The sequence below is a fragment of the Podarcis erhardii genome, assembly GCF_964252035.2.
Source record: "Podarcis erhardii genome assembly, chromosome: 1".
Lineage (NCBI taxonomy): Eukaryota > Metazoa > Chordata > Lepidosauria > Squamata > Lacertidae > Podarcis > Podarcis erhardii.
The window spans coordinates 133,580,297-133,606,936 of NC_138497.1; the positions used below are offsets into that span (position 1 = coordinate 133,580,297).

The following is a 26,640-nucleotide window of genomic DNA, read 5'->3' on the forward strand; positions in this document are numbered from 1 at the left end:
GTGCTGTAAGAAAGCACCACAGGTTTTCAAAGACTGCAGTAATGATTCCCCATCTAGTTGTTAGGATATGGCAGTTAAGAATATTGCAGAGGGTTCATTCAGGGTGTTTTTGAGTGGTTGTTCAAGGTGTTTTACCTGTTAGCTTATTACCTATCGGATGTAGAATTCTGGAAATGTGTTGCATCTGAAACTGATTTGTATTTCAGTAGCAAGGTTCCCACCCCCACTCCTTTGATTTATCATTTGTTACCATCACATAAACTACCCTTGAGTTTAAGTTTTGAAAGCAGTTAGGTGCACAAGGTATTACTGGGAATTTGTTTTGTTTTGCACACATACAATAAAAGCCATTTCCTTCATAGGCAGAATTCACAGTGGTCTTGCCTCAGAAGCTGTCTCCATGCAGCCATCCCATTCAAACTTCACAGTGCATCAAGTCACTTGTACATCAGCAGAGCTGGATGATCTATGCCACAGTCCTGTGTCAGGAGTGGTATCTGCACTACAGTGCCTTCAGCCTGGTGGCTGACCGTGGAGACACAAGGCATCCCACCCTCCCATTTCTGCCCCGTCAGAGCTGCGGCTTCCCACAGTGCACAGACTGCCTTTGGATTCACTTCATATGCTTTTTTAGGTCTGTTTTAGCTTTAATTTGTGGAGCTACTTTGTGAAGGAGAATCCATTCAGACTCCCTTCACAAGCAACACCTTTAAAATGTGCAAAGTTATTATTATTTACCTAAAACAAAACAGCTGCTTCAAGAGCTACTCATTTTGCATCAGTTAACAGTTACTGTGACACACAGCATATATATCTTATTAATTTCTAATCTGTTATTACAGTGTGCTGCTTTTATTGAAAATTGGCTTTATAGTGCATTTCTTATCTGGTCCATGTTTAGTTTGTAACTTGCTTAATCAAATCATTATGCAGTTCATAATTTGGAGTTGTAGAAAACGTATGTGTGTGTTGGAAGGTACCCCAAGGGCCATCTAGCCTAACCCCCGCAGTACAGGAATCTCCACATGACAGACGGCTAACTTCAAACCTTTCAATGAAGGAGAGTCCACCACCTTCCAATGGAGCGTGTTCCATTATTTTTGTTGAGTACCTAAAAATAGTTCTGATATTCTTGTGCCTTAATTCCAGGAAAAATCTTGAAGCGGACTGACTGCTTATATGTACTTGCTGCTTCTACTTGGAATAGTAGCTTCCTTTACTGAGCAAAGAGCTTGGTGGAGGGAAAAATAAGTAGCATAGGTCAGTGCTATTGTAAAGAGGGACATTCAGAAAATCCATACCAGTGTTTATTTCAAGCTCCCAATCACTCAGTCTTCTGCAAAAAAGAAAGAAAGAAAAAAGTATATTGTTAGATTCTAATAAAGTTTTCTTTAAATTCCTGGTTGTCAGAATTAGTTGCCCACATACTTCCTATATAGTCTTCTATTTTTGTCATGCATTTAGACCCTTGGCTAGCCAGCTAGTCTGTACTGCAAGTCCTCCTACCTTTCCTACCATAGGTCTGGCTTGCTTATAAGAGCTATGTGCTAAATTCAGCACGTATATGAAAGAATTGAATTAAGTAGAAAGGCAACTTGAGTTTACTAGTCTTCCCTTCCCAAAGTAATGAAAGATTCTTTGTAAGTAGAAAATTGGCCTTTTGCCTGTGAGTTAATAGGTTTTCATATAGCAAAGCTTATCAGATGATTAATTTAATGGCAAAAAAATCAGATGATAAAAATACTGAGCACAACTTAATTCTGTTTAATTTTTAAGAAAGCAAGCAAAATGAAATTGAGTTTCTCTTAAGATGATTTAAGATGATTTCTGTTTTTTCTTAAAAGTGCCTTTTTAGTTGCCACACAGTGATGTGATCATTATCTGTCACCTCATCGCCTTGCTGCCTCAATACGCAGTAAAATAAAAAAAGGGGGACCAGAGAAGCTTGTGAAGTATGACTTCCTATCCCAAGACTCATTGCCTGCGATTCGTACCGCTTGACAGTAATGATCTTATTACAGTACTCTGGACCTTGAAGAGATTTCATGAGGAGAGTGAAAGGACGTGCCTCCATGTAATCAAGTGGCGCTGAATATTCCACGCGTTTTTGATCACATACTGATTGGGCACAGTTTTAGCCCATCTTCTAGTCAATTATGCATGGCCCCTTGTGCTCTTGTGATAGTCAGAAACATTGATAGCGGTTGTCTGGGTTTTGGCAGCCAGCCAGCGGTTTGAAGTGCCTTATGCGTAGTCATTCCAGGATAAGTGCTTTTTAGTTAGAATTGATTACCTTTCTTTAGGTTTTGCTTAATAGCAAAACTGCATTGGAGAGGGCTTCAGGTGAAAAATGGACATATTAGCCATTTAGAGTATCTGAACTCCTAGTCAATTTTTTAGCCTTCCCTTGTTTCTATCTAATTTATATTTAATGGTGTAATGTTTAGTAATATTTAAAATATTTCTTCTCAGTTGCTCCCAAACATACAACTTGAACTTTGGACCATCAGTTTTTAGATTTAACAAATTAATCAACTGTAATTTTTAATATACTGAAGGATTTGCTGGTATCTGCTGAGCTGACCTCTTAATTTTCTAATCCTCTAATAATAGGATTCAGATGTTACTGCTTTTGAGTCGTTCCGATATTTTAAGATTTTGGTCATATAAATATTGTGGCCCTTATAATAATAATAATGATAATAATAATAATAATTTATTATTTATACCCCACCCATCTGGCTGGGTTTCCCTTGATGCTGGCCACAACAAAATCAATGAAAATTCCTTGATATAGTAATAGTGCTCACAGAAGCCTAGCACCAAATATTTTAAAGAAATAAAAGTAGCTTCCAGTGAATCTGTTTAGCCAGTATCAGACTTGGATGCTGAGGAAGGGCTGAGGATACAGCCCTTGGCAACTATCCAGGGCTCTTTTATTATACATAGAATATAGTGTTATCAGTGCTGTTGATATCCTATTTATATCTGATCAGTTAGTATTGGTTGACCTTTTGATCCCTTAACTAAGCACGATAGACTGGTTGAAGATGAATACACTGAAACTGAATCTAAGAAGCACTAGTAGTAGGAGCTCCAGGTGAACCTGAAGGAGGTGATTATCTCTCTGAAAGATCAGGTACACCACTTGAGAAGGGTACCGAACCTACCAGTTATCTTGTGGAGCTTAATAGTAGAAACAGCTAAGTGCCTACCATTGTTTTTTTACCAATGATTTCTCAAGTTCTGCCTGTAACACTTCTTGGAGAGCAGGGAAGTTGCCATCATCATTCATGTGTTAGTACCTTCCCAAATTAATAACTGTATGGCTGGACAAAACACAGGGCTGCATTTTGAAGGTCATCTGAAAACAACAGTTGATTCCGAAATCTGTGGTGCTTCTTTGGATCTCCATGAATCTTTCCTTAAATGGTGTGATGCGCAGGTAGCAAAGGCACAGCCTTACTCTGTTTATTTTCACTCCATGAAAGGAGATGTTCCCTAAGTAGGACCAGTAGAGCACAATGGTGTTTATTTTCATACACTTTTATGTTTTTCCCTTGGGCTCTGTTTTTTTCTACATTATATTTTATATTTCTCTAGGTCTCCACCATCTCTCTAGAAGACTTATTCTCCCAAGCTTTTTAAAGGGCTTTTACAGGCCCTTGAAGCTTTTGAGAATTTCTGAGACTTGGGCACAGAATGTCTTAAGATCTGTCTGTGCTGTGAGAGTCATGTGGTATGGCTGATTTCACACTATTGGAGCAGGCATCAATTCGTACAGAGCAGTTCGCTAAAGTGGCCTTTGGTAAGCCCCTACCTTGCAGAAAGTGAATGTATGTGAAGTGTTTTGAACAATCAAGTGCTATAGGAATGCTGAGTAACCATTATTCAATGTCATGTGTTTCTATAAAAAAGTGCTTGTGCTAAATTGTTTGAGACCTGATTTAGAATGTTTATTTGATTTTAGTTTTGACTTGAGTAAAAGTAAACAAAATTTGAAAAGTATTCCATGTTCATTTTACAAGTAAATATCCCAAGGTTTTTTTCCAGTAGCAGGTTGAACTGAAGTACAGTGGTACCTTGGTTTATGAACTTAATCCGTTCTGGAAGTCTGTTCTTAAATTGAACCCGTTCTTAAACCAACTGGTGCCTGTGGATGCCATGGTGCCTGTTCACAGCCTTCTTTGTCACCCCTGGATAGGGCCCCCAGACTCCAGGCTTCTATTATTATTATTATTTAAATAAAAGTACAGTGGTACCTCAGGTTACATACACTTCAGGTTACATACGCTTCAGGTTACAGACTCCGCTAACCCAGAAGTAGTGCTTCAGGTTAAGAACTTTGCTTCAGGATGAGAACAGAAATCGTGCTCCAGCGGTGCGGCAGCAGCGGGAGGCCCCATTAGCTAAAGTGGTGCGTCAGGTTAAGAACAGTTTCAGGTTAAGTACGGAACTCCGGAATGAATTAAGTACTTAACCCGAGGTACCACTGTAAGCCTCTACTTCTAAGAAGAAAGTTATTAAGCAAAATGTGCAGGAAGCCTCCTAAGCAGTTTCTGTGAAATGAGCCAGCCTGGCTGCTCTCACCTGTCAGTGTTATTAGCTGATGAGTGAAGTAAGAGCTGTAAGAATGCTTTTTAAAAAACAAAACCAACCCTACTGTTTCTTCCCCCCACTCTCCCTTAGTGCACCTTTCCTGCTTCTATCTGATTTTCTAGTAGTCCTTGGACTCTCCATAGTTTGCCCTTCCTTTTTTCCTAGCAGCTAGGATGCATCTGTTCCAGTGGTCTGAGAGCAGATACTCTGCAAATACTAGGTGGGTGTTAATTAATCCCCTTCCCAAATGGCAACTGCAAAATATGAAAACTTTGCAAAGAGGCTTAGTCATGTCTCCTGCTGAACGTGAGCAGAAGTCTGAGCACTCCTTAAGAATTCATTGTATAATTAACTTACAGTACAATTGTATACATATCTACTCAAAAATAAGCTTCTTTGTGTAGTAACAAAATGGGCCAATGCTAAACCAAACCATAGAGCAACCTATGGTTTGGTTTAGCATTGGCCCATTTTGTTACTGACAACCCCAAAATGCTCTCAAATTTGAAATTGTCAAGAAACGTTGGCAAACCCTGGTTTAGGATCCTGCTTTTTCTTTTTCTTGGAAGAACACTGTTTTTCTAAACACTAGTAAAACTTTTCCGTTTGTTTGTTTTTTCCTTAAGGAGGAAATAGGTTTTTGAAAATTTAAGGTTGAGGTGGTTTATAAATAATGCTGGTGCACCTTTTAGCACATTGCTCTTTTATCTGAATGAGTGACTTCAACCATTTTGGGGGCATATAGAATCAACCAAGAGGTTGCTGTAAATGGGCTCCTTACAAATATAAAACTCCATTTCTTCTTCATGTTTCAAAGGAAGCTGCATCCTTTTGCTCTTCCACATGCAAGATGGAATTTGTGGCACACAGGCAAGGAATGTAATATTGCATTACAACGTAACAAACAACCTTGACAGGACAGTATCATGCTGCAGTTCTGATGTTGCCATCAAGGAAATCTATAAACTATACTGAGCTTTCTAAAATCATTAATGCGCTACTAGTATTGATGATTCCATTTCTTTGCTACGAAGAGCATGGCCTTTTAGCTAACATGCTGCAAACTGCAGCTTATAGTTTTTATGATATTCTTATTTCTTTCCATACTCTCTCCTTCCACCCCAAATCCATTGCATAAATTGATCTGGGGATCAGCCTTGATAAAATACCAGTCTTCAGCCCCTCACAACATCATAGCTGTATTGTTAGCTGTTCTTGATTATTTGGATGCTCTGGCAGAAGCTGCCACCTCTGAGTTGGAGGTGCAGGGAGATTAACTGGTGTCTGTCCAATCATTCGTCATACAAATAACAGTGCCAGTAGAGTGAAATACTATAAATCATTTTCCCCCAGGATTGAAACCTTTTATCAGTTGTGTCAGTTTCATTATTCAATAAGCGATTAGTAACAGACATTGTCATTTAGCCATTTAGTTAACAACTCACAGCTTTTGGTGGCAAGGAAATGGTTTGACACTAGATTCTGATACAAAGGGAGATTTTAATATCTATCTGTCCAAATGAAGTGCAGGTAAACCTGCTAGTCAGTTACTTAATGCTGTCGTGTTTAACACGAGAAACTAAACTTTCTGTGATGCTGTGGTTATGGCTTGTGACATTTGGTGTTTGACAGTGAATTAAGTTGCTTTACATACTTTGAACAATTTAATCTGGTTGTGTAATTTAATGCTAAAACCTGCAAATACTAGAGTATTAGCTATTATCCTCCCTAGGTCACAAAGTCTATTGCCTAACATTAATTGTCCTTTCCTGATTTAGTTTGCTCACTTACATGCAGTTTTGCCAACACAATCAGCTGTTAAGCCCTGTGACCCTAGATCATATCAGGAGATATTATTTCTTGTCACTGGCGTCTGCCTTCATTCCCTTGTGTGATATTTCCCTATGCCCTACGTCAGGCATTGGCAAACTTGGCCCTCCAGATGTTTTGAGACTACAACTCCCATCATCCCTGACCACTGGTCCTGTTAGCTAGGGGTGATGGGAGTTGTAGCCCCAAAACATCTGGAGGGCCGAGTTTGCCTATGCCTGCCCTATGTTAAGTGATGGTAGGAGGTGAAGAGAAGGGAGCCCTGCAGAACCCCACAGAGAAAGTAATGAGGAACAATCATCCCATCTGAGGTGAGGAGACATGGTGGCAAATCCAATCCTTTGCTGCCACAGCTGTGTCCGCACCACACTAATCTCCCCATCACTTTCCCCTCTCGGTTACTGGCAGTGAGTTCTCTGTTGAGAAGCCAGGTGAGCAATATCAACTCGCTCTGTCCCATGACTACTACCTAGAATGAACAGTTCCACAAATCTAAGGAGGACCTGCAGTGGTGTCACCAGCCTCAAATGGCAAACTATATCTAGGCTTTGTGGAGTTCTAACACATGCAATAGAGTCTTTTTACCCTGTCAGTGCCAAGGGAGAGATTTCAAGATCAACACCACAAATGCATTCTCAGTTCCTAAGTTAATATAAAAATAAATGGATGGGTCCAAAAGGCTGATGGTATCTGTGTATGCCTTTAAGCAGAAGGACAACTGTTTGACCAGCAACTGTTCCAAATAAGGCAAGCTTGGAAATGCTTAGGTTTTTCAGAAGCCTGAATCCATTTTAGGATTTTGATCTGTCCTAATAGCAGCAGATCTGAGCCCATCCTACACTTCCTCTCGCAGGATGTAAGCTCATTACAGATGAGATAACTTGTCAAGGGTGTCCACTTGGAAAAGCTAACCTTAGAAACTTACAGGATAAACGCAACAGAGCAAAGGCAATATGCTCTTATTTTCCAGTTTTTGAAACTGGTGGTCCAGTGATCACAGTCAAGTAATTATGGGCCTTTTTAGATGGCATGTCTACTCATCATTAAATAATTATACCTTTAATTAGTTTCCTTAGCTGATCATTGCCTTTGAAATTTGATAGTATAATTTAAAGCTACCATAAAGAGACATTTTAGATGGCTAAAGAGTTTTCTGTATTTATAAAGGATCTGCAGTGCTCCACTGCAGAGAAAGCCCTAAAATGAACAATCCAACTGTATTGGATGGGTTTGTCAGTCTAGTAGCATAGCATTTAGTTTTATGGAAAAAAATAGAAATCCAAATTACAGAATGAACACCTTTTTATATTTCTCTTGTTTTAATATGTCCACTTTGACGTTTTAATACTAACCTAGAAATATGTAACGTTAATACATTGAATTAAGTTGAGATTTGCGGGGATGGAGTGGGAATAAGTAGAATGCCTTAAAAACTTCTTACCTAATTAGGCTGTATTATTTTTATTTTCCCCTGCCCCAATTTTTAAGTATGCATATATGGGGAACCTGGGCACCAAATTACTGAAACAGGAACATGATACTCAAATTTAAGTGAAGCGTTTTAACTAAATAAAAGTTGGCCTTACAACAAAATGTCTTCCATCACCACCCCAAAAATAAATAATATATTTGCATGAATCAAATGCGCACACCTCAAATTTCAAAACCTTGAAACCAAAACGTATTTGCTGGTGCCATAAAGTCTAATGTGCACCCTAATTTTTGCAACATAATTTGGCCAAAAAATGTGCACGTTACATTTGAGTAAATATGGTAAGTCAGGAGGGCTCCAGCCATGACTTGGGCAAGCCAACTCACTCTGCTCCCCTCTGCCCACCTTCTCCCTTGGTTTTCTTTGCCAAAATACCATCTCTTTAAAACCAAAATACCAAAATACCATCTCTTTAAAAGACGGATATCTAAGAATGAAGTTGCATTTGGAGTTTAGTAATGTATTTTATGTGGATATGCATGTTTATAAGCTTTACATTTAAAAAGCCATCAGAAAACATGCCATATTGCTGCCTGGATATCTCTTGAATTTATTTAATCACTTTTGACATTCCCATAGCTGTTGTGTGTTACTGGGGGTGGGGGGGATTGTGTTCCTGGAGCTTGTTGTAGTCAGTATTTGATTCACTGAATATGTCTGTTTCTAAACAACTCATTCCCACGCAGTGTCCCAGTTCGCACATAATGCGAAACCAAACCATGTCTTAGCATGAACATGCTTAGAGAGGAGACTGCAGCTGCTTTGTTCTGCTGCTGCTGAGTTCCTGTAGCCAACTCATGGTTTGTTCTAGCATGTAGTCTGAACCTGGGCTCATGGTCTGTCTCACTTCAGACAATCCATGAGCTGCAAATCAAGAGGAAGCCTTACTTTACAGTTTGTGGTTTGTCTGGAATGAGACAAACCACAAATATGGGTCCAGACCAGTGCCATACCACCTGGGGGGGGGGGTTGCCCTGGATGAAGCCTCCAGAGGGGAATCATTGAATCTTGCAGCCTGTGTGTGCACGTGAGCAAATACATGGGGGGGGGGGCAAACTGGGTCTTTTTTAAGCCTAGTTTTGCCCCTAGTCCATACAACATGCTAAGCCCAAAGTTAGCTCATGTGTTCATGCTAAGTCATAGTTTGGCTTACCATTACATGTGAACTGGTTCACTGCTGTTGCCCTTATACTATACAAAAGAAGATGATGTACCTGTTTTTTACAACGTATTGCTGAATTGTACAAAAGAATCCCTACATAGCTATAACTCCTGAGAAATTATTCTCTAATTTATAGAAGCATAGTAAGAATACTCTTAAGACAAAAGGACAAGGTTATTATTTTAATAATGATTGCCCTTGTTAGTGCTGTGATCTTAAATTATTTCTCTCTGAACAGCCTCGTATTTATGTGAAACTTGCTTTATTTATAGAAATGTACCTCATACAATAACATTCAAATGTGGTCTTGTGTATGTGTGACCTTAGATTTTCTTACTGCATTGAAACCTTCTTCAGAAAGGAAAATAGTATGAATGAATTGGGTTATTTATTTTGTGGTGATATTTCCCAGATATGAGTGGCATTCTGGCTTGATCACAGCCCCTTTTATCCAGTCTAGGTGAAAGATCCTATTATTTCTCATAATTGATGCTGAGGGCTGTGGCGTTCCTCTTTTAATCAGCTCTGTTCAGCACACTCCAGGGATGTAATTCATGCACACTTTAACACCCAACATGGCTGACAAGGCTTAGACACACAACCTAACGGCTACATCATTTTTTAATCAGCTATCTGAGAACTATTTATCTAATCACCAAAGGACGCCGTCAAATTGAGATCAGTGATGACACTAACAAGTTTTGTTAATGATAAGGGATTGTAGAATATTTTTGTTTTACTTGCAAACTGCAGGGAATAGTTATTTTAAATATAGATTAAATATTAAATACAAAAGAATATGCCAGACATTGTGGTTTCCGAATCATATGTACTAATGAAGAGTGCTAAAATAATAAAATTGTTGATATTCCTGAAAATCCTAAAGTTTAAATGGAAAATCACATGAATAGTCATGTCATGAAAAGTTTGAATACAAATTCTGAGGTATCTTTGAAGCAGTAAAATCCTTTCAGGTGTAATTAGAACATTTCTTTCAATGCTTCATGTAAACTGATCTTAGATTTGTTCAAATGATTTTTTTTAAAAAAAACTTCCCAATTTGCTTTCCATTACTACCTTTGTATTTTTAATGAACTTGGCTTTATTTATTTGTTAATGTTACTGCTGGTTTTCTATTGTGTTTTCTATAAGCTGTTTTGAGTGTCTCCTTTGTAAGTGGTGGACTGTTGGGAATCAATACCTTGATATATAATCTTTGGCAAGTGTTAGGTTCCTTCCATACTAGCCCATTGCTCTGGAACTGCCATTGTTTATTAACTGTATTTCTGGAGTATCCTGATAATGATGTTGCAGCTTATTGCATTGTAGTGTTTTCTGTGTTACCTTCCTGTTTTTTTAGATCTGATACGTGATGATTTTTTTGGTAATAACAGAATTGCACCATCAGCCCTACCTACTGTGTGTAGACAAAGCACTACTGGAGCTTTTAAAGGTGCCTCAATCTTTAATTAAGCACTTCTCATTTCATGTTTTCTGTTGGCTCGTGGCTTGGGGAATGATGAGCAAATCAGATCTGAAACAATGGTTCAGGATACTTCATTCCATTTTCTCTCTTGCCTTGTTTTCAAGTGAGGTATCCAAGTTAGTCAAGCATTTCATGGCTACAGATCATGCTCTAACTCCCTTAGGCTGTTTTTAAGGTCCGTCCCCCCCATCCATAGGGTTTCCCAAAAAATTTTTAATTAACATTGCTTGGAATCTTTGCTAAATGTGTAAACATTATAGGAGGAGCTTGGCCATGGATATGGCATGGCTTGAAAATATAGCACTATATTAAGTGATTATGTGAAACCTCTTGCAATTCTGCTTCTCATTAACGGTGGGAAAGCAAAGCTTCAATATTGCTAAAGAAGCCTAGTGTGGAAGCAAACCTAGTTCTTTTGCATTGCATGTTCTTTGCCCTTTAAAACCATTAAGGCAGAACCTCTGGTTTAAAATATAGACTGCAAATCATACTTGCCCCATCTAAAAATGAGCACTAAAAATCCAGATTAATTTTATATCTGTTTGGAGATTCCATATGGCAGGATCTCCCCCAACCAACTCCTGGTCTAATACCGTATATGCTGCCTCTGGACATCTTATCTTGCAGTCTTCTTTTACTAACAAAGATACAGAATTTCATCCTGATCTGAAAGGTGATGAAACAGGAAGTTGTGGAGATATTCCTTGATTGTAAAATGCAAATGCAGCTTTCAGACAATCTGGACTGTTGGCTTTGCTCTTTGCCTTCTGGAACAACAGAGGACATATCTGTTCCATCTTCAGATATGTGAAGACTGCTGTTGTATTCCCCTTTAATTGTCTTCTCCGGGCTAAACATACCAGCTCTTTTAGCTGTTCTTCGCAGGATTTGGTTTCCAGTCCCTTCACCATTCTAGTTGCACTCCTTTGGACACGCTTCACTTTTTTTCAATGCCATTTTCAAAAGTGTAGTGCCCAAAATTGTATTTAGTACACTAAATGCTGCCTGACTCGTGCGGAATAGAGCAGATAAATAAAACCATACTGGATAGTCAAGCAAAATCCTACCAACTTCTAATTCTTACATAGAGCAGCTTCTTCCCAAAAAGCCTCGCAGCTCTTCAAAATTTATTGTCTCACTGCCTATATAAATTCAGGTAGGTAGCCGTGTTGGTCTGACGCAGACGAAATAAATTTAAAAATTGTCCAGTAGCACCTTAGAGACCAATTAAGTTTGTTCTGGGTGTAGGCTTTTGTGCGCGTGCACACTTCTTCAGATACACTGAAACAGAAGTCACCAGACCCTTATATATAGTGGGGTGCAGTTTTTCTCAGAAGGGTATGAGAGTGGGGTGGGGTTTTTCCCTTCTGAGAAAAACCCACCCCACCCTCCCACTATATATAAGGGTCTGGTGACTTCTGTTTCAGTGTATCTGGAGAAGTGTGCATGAACACGAAAGCCTATACCCAGAACAAACTTAGTTGGTCTCTAAGGTGCTACTGGACAAATTTTTTTTTATTTGCTTATTTTGTCTATATAAATGTTGGGCACTTGTGATTTTCTGTTGGCCTGAACTCAGTAAAGGGTTTCCTGGTTTAAATGAAAGAAAAGGTAAGCAATTTATTCGATCAATTTTGTAATAGTTTTGTACAATGTTGTGGACCTGTTATGAAACATATGGAAACCATCTATAAGCCTTGTGCCTATTTAATATTGAAAACTGTCATGTTCAGGAAGGGGGAATAACTGAACTGTGGGGAGCAGAGTACCTGTCCTCGCCTTGGCCTCAGTCAGGAGTCGTACGAGTGCAGTAGAGCTCTTGCTTCATTTTCCAAAATACATATACCACATCTTATATTTAAATAATCCCATGTGGTATAGTCTTAGAAAATGTAAACAGAAGTCATTCTTTAGTGTGCCTATATTGGGGCTCATAAGATCATACCTCCAGATACCAATCCAAAGATCCTCCTCTCACAAACACATTATAAAAGCTGACAAAGGCAGCTGCTTGATTGGCAGTTCTGTTTACTACAATCAGCCCCTTATCCAGCAGGACATGTGATGTAAGCAAGTCTGCTCTGGACAACATATCACTCTTGCTAGTACTACTGACTAATTATTAGAAAAGTGTCCTATTCTTCAGATAAAAAGGTACAAACAGTAAAGGAAATGAATTGTCCAATCAATATGAAATGTTTTAACTACAAGAACATGCAATATAAATTACCCTTCTTTACATCAAGTAAATCATGGATATTTTCCACATAACTAGCAGTGAATATACATAAGAATATTCTTGTGCAACTAACTTTTTAATTGTTTCAGCTATACTGGCAACCCAGTTCAGAATATTGAACGGGCATATTTTCTTGTAGTGAACAGTTTGTAGCATTTAAAAAGAGCCCATTCACTTAAAATAGTTGAGTGAGGCTGACAATATTAAGCTTTTAAGAAATAATGATAGTGTTTTGGCAGTTACGATTACAAATCTTGTGCAGGAAGAAAGGAGCACTTTTGCAACTTTAGTCTTCAATCAGAACCCAACAGCCCATGTAATCCTTTGTACTACTTACAGATAGGTAGCCGTGTTGGTCTGTCATGGTCAAAACAAAATAAAAAAATTCCTTCCAGTAGCACCTTAAAGACCAACTGAGTTAGTTCTAGGTATGAGCTTTCGTGTGCATGCACACTTCTTCAGATACACAGTATTTTTATTCAGATACACAGTATTTATATTCAGATACACAGTATATTTTACTTTGTACTACTGGCAGGAAAGAGAAAGGAACTTTGTTCTTAGGTTGAGACCTAAGAAGCTGAGTGGGAAGACAGCTGAGGAGAGAAGACTGAGAATAAGAGTGACTTAGTGGTCTAAGGAACAGAAACGTGGAGTTAAGTGTAAGATATACAGTGGTGCCTCGCAAGATGAAATTAATCCGTTCCGTGAGGCTCTTCGTATAGCGTTTTTTTCGTCTTGCAAAGCAAGCCCATTGATAGCTTAGCGGATTAGCGCTATTAGCGGTTTAGCGGCTTTTAGCGGATCAACTGATAAGCGGATTAGGGCTTAGGAAAAGGGGGGGGGAGGGGAAAAACCCCGCAGGAACTCGCAAGACATTTTCGTCTTGCGAAGCAAGCCCATAGGGAAATTCGTTTTGCGAAGCGCCTCCAAAACGGAAAACCCTTTCGTCTAGCGGGTTTTCCGTCTTGCGAGGCGTTCGTCTTGCGGGGCACCACTGTAGATATAGGTCTTGTAAGCAGATGCAGTAGCAGGACCTTGCATAACTGAATAATTCATTTAAAGCCCCAGCCAACCCCTGCACATAGGGCCGGCCCACCCATGAGGCAAGGTGAGGCAACCACCTTGGGTGGCAGGATCCACAAGGGCAGCAGATTTGATCTTCAAAGAATGCCTCACCTATTGCTGCTGTCACAGTAGCAGCAACTGCTGTGGTACACTCATTGGAGGCCAGATCTGCTACCTCCTTGGCAGGCCTGCCAGTGCTGCCTCTACAGTGGTCTCTTGGTGAATAGGAGGAGCTGCTGGACTCCTCCCACCCCTAGGAGTGTGGGGGAGACCATCAGCAGTGCCTCCTCTTTGCTGAGAGGCCGCTGTGTAATGCCACCTCCACACCTCTAGAAAAGAAAAGGCAGGGGCTGCCTTCTGCGATCTCCACCATCCAGCATGATTCAGAGTGGGCCCTATCCACCACCGGCCACAGCCTTTGATTCCCCCTTCAACTGTTGGGTAAGGTAGATTTGATTCCACCACAACCCTGCTTTTCCCTGATGTAGATCTTCACGCACCCTGGCAGAGGTGAGGTTGCCATTTTGTGGTTTGCCTCTTGGGCCTGTCATGCCTGTGTGTAGGAAACCAGATATTGGAGGAAAGGCCTCTAGCTTTCCTTCTCCCTGGCATGCTATTTTATAATGCACAGGGACTTTTTTGTTTGAAAGATCCTGCAGTCTAAATTGGTGTAATGGAAGTTCACCATTTTACCTGGTTTTTGTGAGAACCAGACCATAGAATCCTGTGTTGGGGGGAAATGAGGGAACCATAAAATGACTCATTTTAGTTTTGTTCCCGTCCTCCTCCTTGCTGTGTTCTACAAATGGAGGATTGGAACAAGGCTTCGCATCAGGCATGACAAAGCCATGTGCTTTGAAAATATACTGCAGGGGAGAGGTCCTAGTGTTGTGAGCAGCTAGAGAGCCTGGGCATAGGAACTTGCCATTTAGCTCCAGGGACAGAAAGGGAGCAGCTGGTCCCTGGGAGGGAAGAGGACTATGTTGCAAAGAGACGCATCAGTCTCATCTAACCTGTGCGATAGCTAGCTGCAAGAGTCTTATATGCTAATCTTACTTTACTGGACGAATCTCTTTCAACAAAACGATGCTAAATTGTTCCTATCACAGTTCAGTGTGGATATGCTTTAGCACCATTCATGTATTTTACATGTCTAAATTAGGAAAGCTTTTTTTAATTGAAAAATTAGGACTACAATGTTCAGAATTGAATTAATTTAGAAATAAATGGAAACTGAACTTGTAGCATGTAATACAGTGGTACCTCAGGTTACAGACGCTTCAGGTAACATACGCTTCAGGTTACACACTCCACTAACCCAGAAATAGTACCTCGGATTAAGAACTTTGCTTCAGGATAAGAACAGAAATTGCACGTGCGCAGTGGGAGGCCTCATTAGCTAAAGTGGTACCTCAGGTTAAGAACAGTTTCAGGTTAAGAACAGAGCTCCGGAACGAATTAAGTACTTAACCAGAGGTACCACTGTAGTGTATTTTTTCATACATATGGAAGCCTATATTGAACTAGTTATAAAACAGTAACTAGATTTTATGCAGTTATTAAACATAAATTTATTTTGGTTTGATGTTTCAGATACAGACATGCAAATGCTTAATAGCATTAACGTGAGAGATTATTAATGAGTTCATGATTACTGTTACTTGGAAATAACATGCCAAAATAAAGACAGTCTCCTAATTGTCATGTGAGTTTCTGAGCAAAGACCATTTGAGTTGTTCCCATAACTCAACCTTTTGAAGCTTGCCTTTGACTTTTTCTGGTGGGAACATGTGGTGCTAGCCAAGAGCGCATAGCACTGCAGATAACTGCCAGGGTAATTGATGTTGCAAATTTCAGAAACGTATTTTGTCTGCTAAATATTCATTTTTTAAAAGAAAAAGGAATGACACTTGACACATCAAAGTTGATCATTTCATCAACAGGCTAACAGAGAATAAAGCTGAAGATTTAGTACTTTTATATTGATACCAATCCTTTAATATGTGATTGAAACATGAAAAACTATAGAAGATGGAGCCAATTGGGAAAGGGGTTTTATGTACTGCAGATTTTCTCCTTGGCAGCAGGGTGCTGTGCCTAGACGTTACCTATTTATATGTAAATTTTCAGGAATAAAAGTTTTCAACAGGTGAATTTAGACCCCACACTGCATAATTCCTACTGAGGTTTCCCAAATCTTTTCTAAGAGAAAAGCTGTAATACTTTAAAAATCTCTTTCTTAATTTTTATTTATTAAGCCTTCTCAGCATAAGTTCTTTCTTTAAAAAACAAACAAGGAAAGCAACTACAGAATTCAGGTATGCAGTTTCCCCCCTTGCTGTCATTAAATATAGCATGCCATATTATTGGTAGGAAAGCAGTCACAGGACATTTAATATCATGGGATATACAGTATAGATGTTTGTTTTCTAGTTACAGTAATTACTATTTTATTGATTGTGGGCAGATTGCAGGTCCTCATTTTGATAAACACCTACAGGGAAAAGGGTTGTCCAGCAAACTTCAGCATTTGTATCAGGATAATTTTATGCAAGGTCTTCAGATAAGGGTTAGAATTTTCCTAATTTTTCTATTAGAACTTTTGAATGAGCCAGCTGAGTGTTGCATTTTGTGCTGGTTATAACAATATTAACAGCAGTATACAAACGGATTTTCACAGCTATCATTTAAATCAGTATTAGCATATGTACATAGATGTTGCATCTAGTTGGGCCTGTGTGTGTTAAATAGTACAGAATATGCATTGCTCAGTACAGATTCCAGTACAGTGGTACCTCGGTTTACTAACTTAGTCCATTCCGGAAGTCCGTTCTTAAACCAAAACCGTTCTTAAGCCAAGGCGCGCTTTCCCTAATGAGGCCTCCCGCCACCGGTGCCCTTCCACTGTTCAGCTTCCGTTCTTAGACCGAGGTAAAGTTCACAAACCGGGACACTACTTCCGGTTTTGCGGAGTTTGTAAATCAAATAGTTCGTAAACAGGGCTGTTCTTAAACCGAGGTACCACTGTATGCTGATAATCCCAGTTTTTGTTTAGAAAAGGGTGACAGTATTTGACAGTATTTCTGTCCTCATTCTGCAGAGAGAAGCTTGAAGTACGTGGTGAAATCTCAGTAGGCAGATGGAACTTGGGCATAATTTATATTTATGCATACTTGCATATTAAAGTTACAAAATTCAATTGTACTGCAACATATTTTAGGTTGTTTTATCACCAGATTTCTTCCACCATGGCCGGACCTAAATTCTGTGTTTCAAAACTCATTGCCAGGGCTTTGGAAAGTGTACACAAAAAGTCTATCACGGGGTCAGCAACCTTTTTCAGCCATGGGCCGGTCCACCGTCCCTCAAACCATGTGGTGGGCCAGACTATATTTTGCAAAACAGAACAAATTCCTATGCCCCATATATAACCCAGAGATGCATTTTAAGTAAAAGCACATTCCTGGACCATCCACGGGCCGGATTGAGCAGGCGATTGGGCCGCATCCGGCCCATGCGCCTTAGGTTGCCTACCCCTGGTCTATCAGAATGAACATTGCACTTTTCGACCACCTCAGGACACAGGAAGACCGACTGGACTGTTTATTCAGGCACGAGACAGTACTTTGCTGTTATGAATCTGAGTGAATAATGCTGTAGTTCGGTTGACAGATAAGATATTGTACAAAGTTACATGTTACAGGATCTTGATCCATGTTATTTTTTAAAAGTGCTGTAGGAATCCTGAACTAGATCAGAGCGACAGCCTTGCTGTGGGGGGTGGGGGTGGGATAGTGATGGTGTTAAACCCTTTCCTCTTCTTGCTGTGTCCACAGTTGAACTCTCCCACCTCAAGTCTGCTGCTTTAGCCATACTTTGGCAGAGGGCACAATATAAGTCCTGGTTTCTTCCCTCAGTGAAAACTGATTTTGATCAGTATTATGTCCTTCCCAGTAGAGGCTGATCCATAATGGCGAATGAGTCAGTTCCACCTCGCATGGGCTCCAGCTCCACCAGTGTTCTGCCCCACCAGTCCCAATGGCTAACACTGCCCACCAATCCCGGATCCAATTTGGGATTGCCATAGTTGACGTGTGCTTACAGATCCCCTGCATAATTTGTGTTTTTTTTAATAAATATTTATTAGAGTTTTTGAATACAAATGCACCAATAATAAACAATCTTACTTCTATCACAACGTAGTTTCATCACTTCTTTGGACTCCCTCGCGTCTCCCGCTCCCATTTACATCGTTAAAAGGTTTTTCCAAGCAAATTATCAACTTGTTTACGATCTTATATCCACTCATTTAAGTATAATCTAGCAATTCTCCATAAAATTTATGTTTTCTTTAATCTCACTTATCATCAAATTCAAAATCTAATTTAGTGGTGGCCAATTTTTTATAATCTAGCATCCTTCTTAACATTCAACCAAATTACAATGTTTTTGTAAATACATCTTAAATTTCTTCCAGTCTTCCTCAATCCTCTCTTCTCCCAGGTCTCGGATTCTGCCAGTCATCTCGGCCAGTTGCATATAGTCCATCAGCTGCATCTGCCACTCTTCCAGTGTGGGTAGATCTTGAGTTTTCCAGTTTTTTGCGATGAGTATCCTTGCTGCCATTGTTGCATACATAAAAAATGTTCGGTCCTTCTTTAGCACCTTTTGGCCGACAATACCCAGAAGGAAGGCCTCTGGTTTCTTGGTGAAGGTATACTTAAATACCTTTTTCAGCTCATTATATATCATTTCCCAGAAGGCCTTCACCTTAGGGCATGTCCACCAGAGGTGAAAGAATGTTCCTTCATTTTCTTTACATTTCCAACATTTATTATCAGACGAATGGTATATTTTGGCAAGTTTAACTGGGGTCATGTACCATCCATATATCATTTTCATTACATTTTCCTTCAGAGCATTACATGCAGTGAAGTTCAGCCCAGTGGTCCATAACCTTTCCCAGTCCTCAAACATAATGTTATGCCCAATGTCCTGTGCCCACTTTATCATAGCCGATTTAACCATTTCGTCTTGTGTGTTCCATTTTAACAGCAAGTTATACATTCTAGATAGTACCTTAGTCTTTGGTTCTAACAATTCTGTTTCTAACTTCGATTTCTCCACCTGGAACCCTAACTTTTTGTCATTTTTAAAAACTTCTTTAATCTGAGCATAATGTAATCAGTCTCGCACTTTGTCCTTGATTTTCTCCAAACTCTGCAATTTCCAATTGTCGATCCCCTGCATAATTTGTGGCTTGTCCCTTAGAGGTGCAGCATGCAAATATATAAAGCTGTCTTATTCTAAATCAGTCTTGGTCTGTCTAGCCCCTGCCAAAGAGGCTCCATCAAAATTGTTATACCCCTCTTTGAATTGCTAGCAGTGTGGGGCAAGCATTATTAATATGGTGTTGGGCCACCCAATTATAAAGTATTCTGAGGTGATGTTTTGGAAACAGTTTAGTATTGGAATCCTCTGTTAGTGTTTTCAGAACTCACAGGGTTAAAGAGTTCTGTGTGACGTCCCTCAATTCCTGTCGCGTGACTCAGAAGGAGGGAGGAGTTGTTCCTCACTGTTCCGTCTCTGCTTCCGAGGGAGACAGTAGCCATGGCTGCTAGCAGCCCAGGAGAATCTGAGAAATGCTGATTTATTGTTTTACTGCTGTAATAAAGACTGTTATGTAAACACACAGACGTCTATGTGTGTTTGGATCTTATACACCGAGAAGCAACAGCTTTCCGCTGTGTTTACTCTGCATGTCGTGGCTGAGCGAAGGATCGGCGCAGTTTGAGGGAAACGTGCCGGACCCGGAGATCGCTGTAAGCTGGGCCTAATTGGGGTCGTAAACCAATTAGCCACGACTTTTTTCACAGGTTATGGGACTAATTACTGCTATAAAGCTGTTGCGAAGTGTGCCGGTGTTTTTTGAAGTCAGCTGGGAAGACGCTGAAGCCAGCTGGGAAGACGCTGAGTCCTGCCTGATGCTGAGAGGCAGAGAAGCTCGCTGAGGGAATCGCTTCTCCAGAGACAGGTGCCGGAGAGCTGCTGCTACGTGAGTACAGCTTGGGCCCCGGGAAGAAAAATGACGCAGTCCCAGAAGCATGGCTTTGAGCTTAAGCTGCCATGTGCGAAGTTGACGTGCCAGAGCTGGTGGGAGTGGAGCTTTCACATAGAACTTTTCCTGGTTGGAGAAAACCTTTGGGAAGCAGTCCACCCACAGAAGGCGGCTGGGGCAGCTATAAAGGCTGCAGGGCTGAGTGAAGCTGAAAAGCATGTGCTTACTTTTCTGGCAGAAAATGTGAGTGCTGATCTGATGCATATTGTCCTGGATGCTGAGAGGCCTGAGGCTGCTTGGCTGGCACTCCGTGAGGCTTGTGAAGCAGGAGTGGAACGCAAGAGCCAAGATGTGGCTGCATCCGAAGGGGAGAGGCAAGATGGCGCTGGGCACATTCTTGAGAGCCAACACACAGCTGAGGGAAGCTGTGAGCCCCCAGAGGGGGACGAAGGGACTATTGCTGGCAGCTGTATGAATGCTGCACCGTACCTGTGTGAGGAGCCAGGCCAGAGGCCAAGCGTTGGGAGCCCTTTACCCACCAGAGGGGGTGCAGGAAAACGTCCTGGGAGCCCTGAGAGCAGTGGGGGGGCAGTGAGTGGTGGAAGCTCAGAAACGGCTTGTTTTCCAAAGGCAGCCAAGAGTTGTTTTCGTCGTCAGCTGGGTTCTTTGAAACTGCGGAGAGCTAGACGCTTCAAGGCTAGCCACCTGCACAATGTGCAGATAAGCCCTACACAGTTGCGTGGGAACGCAGAGGCCAGTCCGGTCTCCAAGGCAACGGAGGAAGTTGCTTCTACGGAAGCTGCCAAGGTCCTGAACAAGGGGGAGCTGGTTGCCGTGCCAACCAGAGAGAACAGCTGCAGAAGCCCGAAGGGAGGGGGCAGCGAGACGTTTGTTGCTCTGGCGGTGTTGAAGGACAGCTCTGAGAGAGACAATGACCTATGCTTTGTAATCGACTCTGGAGCGAACCGCAACCTGGTTCCTGAGACCCCTGCTGTCGAGTTGTGGAATTGCAAGGCAATTCCAGCTGGAAAAACTGTTCAGTTTGCAAATGGGGAAAAGAAAAATGTAACTAACGTTGCAAATGTCTTTTTTTCTGTTTTGCAGGAGCAGGTGGAGGTTTGCACTGTACCTGGGATGCATCACTGTATTTTATCTGTGCCTTATTTGTTGCAGAAGGGGTTTAAGGTTTGCTTTGAACATGATGTCTGCACAATCTTCAAAGGAGGGAAGCAGCTGGTCAGAGTTGAAAAGGGGCAGAATGATCTCTTCATTCTTAAAACGCCTCTGAAGGGTGAGGGGACACAAGCTATGCGTGCTACAGTTCCCACTCATGTTTCATGTGCATGTGCATGGCACAAGAAGACAGCCCATAGTTCTCTTGAAGAACTCCAGGTGCTACCTGAGTGCACTAAAGGCTGTAAAATTCAGGAATGTGGAAGGTCTATAAATTGTAAGGCTTGCAGAAAGGCAAAGGTAAAAGGGTGCAGTTACCCCAGGGTGGACAGGGTAACCACAAAACCTTTTGAGCTTGTTCACATAGATCTGTTGGGTCCCATGGCAGAGCCAAGTCTGGGAGGAGCCAGGTTTCTGCTAACGATGCAGGATGATTTTAGCCAGAATTCCTGGGCTCATGCTCTGAAATCCAAGGGAGATGCAGCGCAACTGATTAAAAGTTGGGTTGAGGAGGTGGAACTAAGGTTCTCCACCAAGGTACAGGGAGTTCGAAGTGACCGTTGTGCAGAGTTTACTGGGTCTGCTTTGCAGAAGTTCTTTCACCAGAAAGGGATACGTCACAAGGTGACTTCTCCTCAAGAGAGGGGGGTGGCAGAGCTCAGAAGTGAAGCTCTGGTTAAGGCTACACAGGTGTTGCTGTCAGACTCTGGGTTACCTCCAAGCTTTTGGATGGACGCAATTAAGACTGTGAATTTCACCTGGAATTGGTCCTACAATTCAGTGGTAGGTAACACGCCGTTTTTTTTGCTTCACGGAAGGAAACCACAGATTCACTTCCTTCGTTCGTTTGGGTCGCCGGCATCAGTGCCAGTGCCAAAGGCTTTGCAAAAGCCAGGTGGACCCAAGTTCCAGAAAATGATCTTCTGTGGGTATGAACCAGTTTCTAAAGCATGGAGATTTGCATATCCAGGAGGTGATCAGAGTAAGCTTCTGATCAGTAAACACGCTGAGTTCTATGAGCAGGATAGTTGGTCAAAGACTCCTGCAAGGCGTGACGTTCTCTCAGAATGTCTGTCTGATTCAGAGGGGGATTCAGAGCAGGAAGATTCAGAGCAGGAAGGAGAGCCAGGTGCTGTACCTGCTGACGAGCAGGTCACTGATCAAGGTCAAGAACAGGATGGGGCATCTCCACAGGTTGTCAAAAGAGAGCCCAAGAGTGAGCCTGCGTCTCCTGTTAGCGTAATGCAGAGAATCCGAAGACGCTTTAAGTCAGAGGGGGAATCCCGTGATGCAGAGGACACACCTGCTGGCCGCAGTGAGTCAGAGGAAATACCTGAGTTTGTGCCCAGGCGGTCCAGTCGCACAACGAAGGGCATTCCACCTGAGAGGTATCAGGCCACAGGGGTGTGGGTTGGTTTCGCACAGTGCGAACCTGAGAGTTGTGAGGATGTTCCTCAGGTGCCTGACGAGAACGCCAAGAGAAGGCGCAAGGCATTGGGGAAGGGATTGATCTCACAGAGGTCTGTAAAGGTAAACACCCAAGTCACCTCAGGAATGGAGGGAAGAGGGGGTGTTAGTATTTTCAGAACTCACAGGGTTAAAGAGTTCTGTGTGACGTCCCTCAATTCCTGTCGCGTGACTCAGAAGGAGGGAGGAGTTGTTCCTCACTGTTCCGTCTCTGCTTCCGAGGGAGACGGTAGCCATGGCTGCTAGCAGCCCAGGAGAATCTGAGAAATGCTGATTTATTGTTTTACTGCTGTAATAAAGACTGTTATGTAAACACACAGACGTCTATGTGTGTTTGGATCTTATACACCGAGAAGCAACAGCTTTCCACTGTGTTTACTCTGCATGTCGTGGCTGAGCGAAGGATCGGCGCAGTTTGAGGGAAACGTGCCGGACCCGGAGATCGCTGTAAGCTGGGCCTAATTGGGGTCGTAAACCAATTAGCCACGCCTTTTTTCACATCCTCACTGTGCTTTAAAGATGTGCATATTTTAATAAACTTCTTGTACTCCAACGCTTAAGACAGAAAATAGCACCTTTCACATAGGATGGATATTTGTACTGTTTAAGTTAACATGAGCATGTGTTGTTGTTGGCATCCATCTTGTCTCGGGAGACAGTGGAAGAATGTGCCATCCAAGGCAAACCATTGGATACTTCCAGCACCTGCTGTGGCCATAGAGACCAATACGTTTGGTTTCGCTGTTAGATGCACCATAGAATTTATTCTCTCTGTGCTCCTCCCAGAAGAGCATAAAGAGCATATTTAGTGTACAATGCTTCTTCCAGTTCATTTGCTTGAAATAACACAACTCACTTTCCTCTCTCTCCTCTCCTATTGTTCCCCCACATTTGAGGGGAAATATTATATATGGGTGGGGTTTTCTCCTTTTTCCTTACTTGTGATTGGTTTAAAAATTGCAATTTAAACATGTTTACTGGCACACTATCATCTACTCTGACTGGCAGTAGTCTCTCCCAGATTCTTTTACTGGCAATTCCAGGAATTTTACCTGGGGCCTTCTGCATTCAACACTTGTGCACCAGCACTAAGCTATGGTCCTCCTTCATTCCAGTGTAAAAAAACATCTTTCCTTGCTGCCATCATTACCACATTATAGACATAATAGTGCATTATCACATGTCTTCAGTCAGATTCACATCGGGATTTCCTCCTCTTGCACTCTAGCCACAGTCCCACCAAGTGGCCCTACACATCTCACCATGCCCTGGCAAAACCAAATCTTGACAGGTGCACCATCCATGTCAACCAGAAAATCATCCAGGGTAAGGCATCCAGATTCTGTAAGTTTTCAGGGGTGGACCATCCCAATCCCTCCACCCTTGGGTGGTACTGCCACAGCTATACCAAACCTCACCAGGGTATGATCTGTTCTTGACAATGAGCTCAGTACTCATTGGTACTTAATGGAATCAAGCCAGCCAACTCTGTTACAAAGAGCGGGTCAAGGGTATGTTCAGCCAAATTATTTGGAGCACTGATCGACTGGGATAACCCCATAATTGCCATAGATATAACGAAGTATCACACTGGAGGCCACCTCAGCCTGGATGTTGAAGTCAATGAACACTGGAGGGGTTCTGCAACACCATGTCCAACAGTTCAGCCAGGGCAGTGTTGTACAACCAGCAGGGAGCACACAAACGCCATCTCCAGTCTGCCATGATGGCCCAACACCAAGAACAAATACTCAAAACAGGTCACGGAGTAGATTGGCTTTCTGGTGAGAGGGATCAAATTCACATGACTACCCCAACTCTGCTCAACAGATCTGAACACATGACTACCCCAACTCTGCTCAACAGATCTGTACAGGATGGGCAAAAGTTGAGTCAACCTTCTATCTAATTCACCTACCCTGGTCTCTGTCATGCCCCTGTCACCCACAGTTTTGATAACTGGCTTATTTTGGACAGACCTGTAAGTCACCAATAGCAGCACCAGATCTGAGTGCAAGTTTTCTGGCTTCATCAATTCCTGATTACAAATGGGCATAGTAGAAGAAACAAGGACCTTGATGTACTTCATCTCTCAACTCTGGATCATGACCCCCCCCCCGCCTTCCCCCTTCCTCCTCCTCCCACCCAGTTCCAGTCACACAAGCACATGATGTCACACATTATGAGCACTAAAATGATGACAGTAGTGAAGGAAATCGATGCACATCTCATGTGTCCCTCTGCCCCGCCTCCCACCCTGCTGAGGCATAATCTTATCCCATTGTGTTTGCTTCTGAGGATGTAATAAGGTGCACTTAATCTAAAACAGAAGTGAAAGCTTCCAAACCCATCCTCAAGGCTGTACCAGGAGATGACAGTGGAAATGAAGAGCCCACAAGGCCAGCATTCACTGAAGCTTATTCTCATAATGTTGAACCATGCTCTGGCCTTATGACTGAGCAAAGTCACTATCTCCCATTCCTGCCTGCCTCAAAATATTGCTGTAGAGATAATGAGGCTTGTGGTCAGTGTCGGTTTGTTAGCCACTCTAAGGGTGTCAATATTGAAGCGTGGCATACAAATCTTTTAAATAAACATGTGGGAAGCCTGAACTCCCTCAAAGAAGGAAATTAAATAAGTAATAAATGATACCCAAATAATACTAAAAATCCTTTGGAAACCAAAAGGAGTAACTAGTCATCAACAGCATCACTTAAACCTTGTCCTTCAAACAAGAATTTATACTTTTTGTGTCTGAAAAAGTAAAATTTGCATACGGACAACATCAGCATAAGTTAAAACAATCGTTAAGTTAATAACATGTAGGCAAATAAAAGCGTATCTTTGGCCGTTTGGCTTATCTAAATGTATTGCTCTGTCACCTGGAGTAAAAGTTTTATGGTTCCAAATATCAGGATTTATGCAATCGAATTTGTTATTTTGGAAAAGTGGAGTTTCTAGTGTGGCACTGACTACTGTGAATTACAGTCCTACCTTGAGATAAATTTGCTTCAAGTTATGGAGAAGTTAAGTATTTTCGGGTTGCGCTCTGCAGCGACCCGGAAGTAATGCAGCACGTTACTTCTGGATTTCGCCGCATGTGCATGCGCAGACGGTCAAAATAACGTTGCGTTGGCTTCAGGATGCGAACGGGGCTCCGGAATGGATCCTGTTCGCATCCTGAGGTACCACTGTGATTGTGGTTATACCATTTGTCTTAGAGGAGAATACCTTTTCTATTTATTTAGCTTTCACATTTTGATGATTAAGTATTCCGGTTTAAAGTTCTTAAGAAGTTATGAGCTTTTGGTAAGAATCTTCTTTCTGCTTGAAAAGCAAATTGTTTAAAAGCTTTACTCTGGGCAACATGTGTGCAGCTGTTTCCCACATAGGCTTTTGCTTGTATTTTACTTCATATGCTACTTCAACCTTTTTTCCCCTCCCATTTTTTTCATTTTTTTTCTGTTCTTTCTTTTACTCTTCTCTTTTTTCTCTCTCCCCTTTCTGCTCTCTGGATGCAGCCAAACGCAAAGCGTGGAAACTAAATCGTGTTGGTAGCCTGCGAAATATATACAGCAGCAGCAGCACCAACACTGAAGGTAACAAAATCAAAGCACCATCATGTAGAGGAACTGCTCCCTCTCCCAGCAGTATCTTCATTGCCTCTCCCTTTCCCCTAAATCCTGGGATAGCAATAAAATTTGCCCAAAGCACGTGTGCTGTCATCTTGTGTATGCAGAGCCATTCCTTTGGTCTTTTCATCTTTCTGTTTGTGTGTTTTATTTTGCCATTCATGTTCCTTTCAGTTTACTTAAATTTTGACCTTTCCCTCTAGTCGTGGAGTAGTGATGTTTAAATTACTTCAAGAACCCATTTTCTTCATTTTTTTTTTATTTTCCCTTTATACATGTGGGCACTCAATGTAATATTTCCCAAGTTATTACAGTTTTTTAAAGTGTTGGTATCAGGTGTAATGATCTGTAGCCAAATACAATAGTGTGCTGTGACATTTAAGTAACAGTCTTAATTTGTTTTGTGAAAGCATTCTCCATAATGCTTTCTGCAG

The 26,640-nt window shown here is 41.5% G+C and overlaps 1 protein-coding gene across 7 annotated transcripts in view; it reads left to right on the forward strand.

The window, feature by feature from the left end:
- AGAP1 (ArfGAP with GTPase domain, ankyrin repeat and PH domain 1) overlaps window positions 1-26,640 on the forward strand; it is a 335,918-nt gene that overhangs the window by 250,729 nt on the left and 58,549 nt on the right. For 4 of the 7 annotated variants that reach the window (XM_081863021.1, XM_081863022.1, XM_081863019.1 and 1 more), the window contains one exon: window positions 26,096-26,173. The exons of the other annotated variants lie outside the window; for them this stretch is intronic. In XM_081863021.1, coding sequence (XP_081719147.1) covers window positions 26,096-26,173 — 78 coding nt within the window. The remainder of the gene's footprint in view (window positions 1-26,095; window positions 26,174-26,640) is intronic. 7 annotated transcript variants of the gene reach the window in all.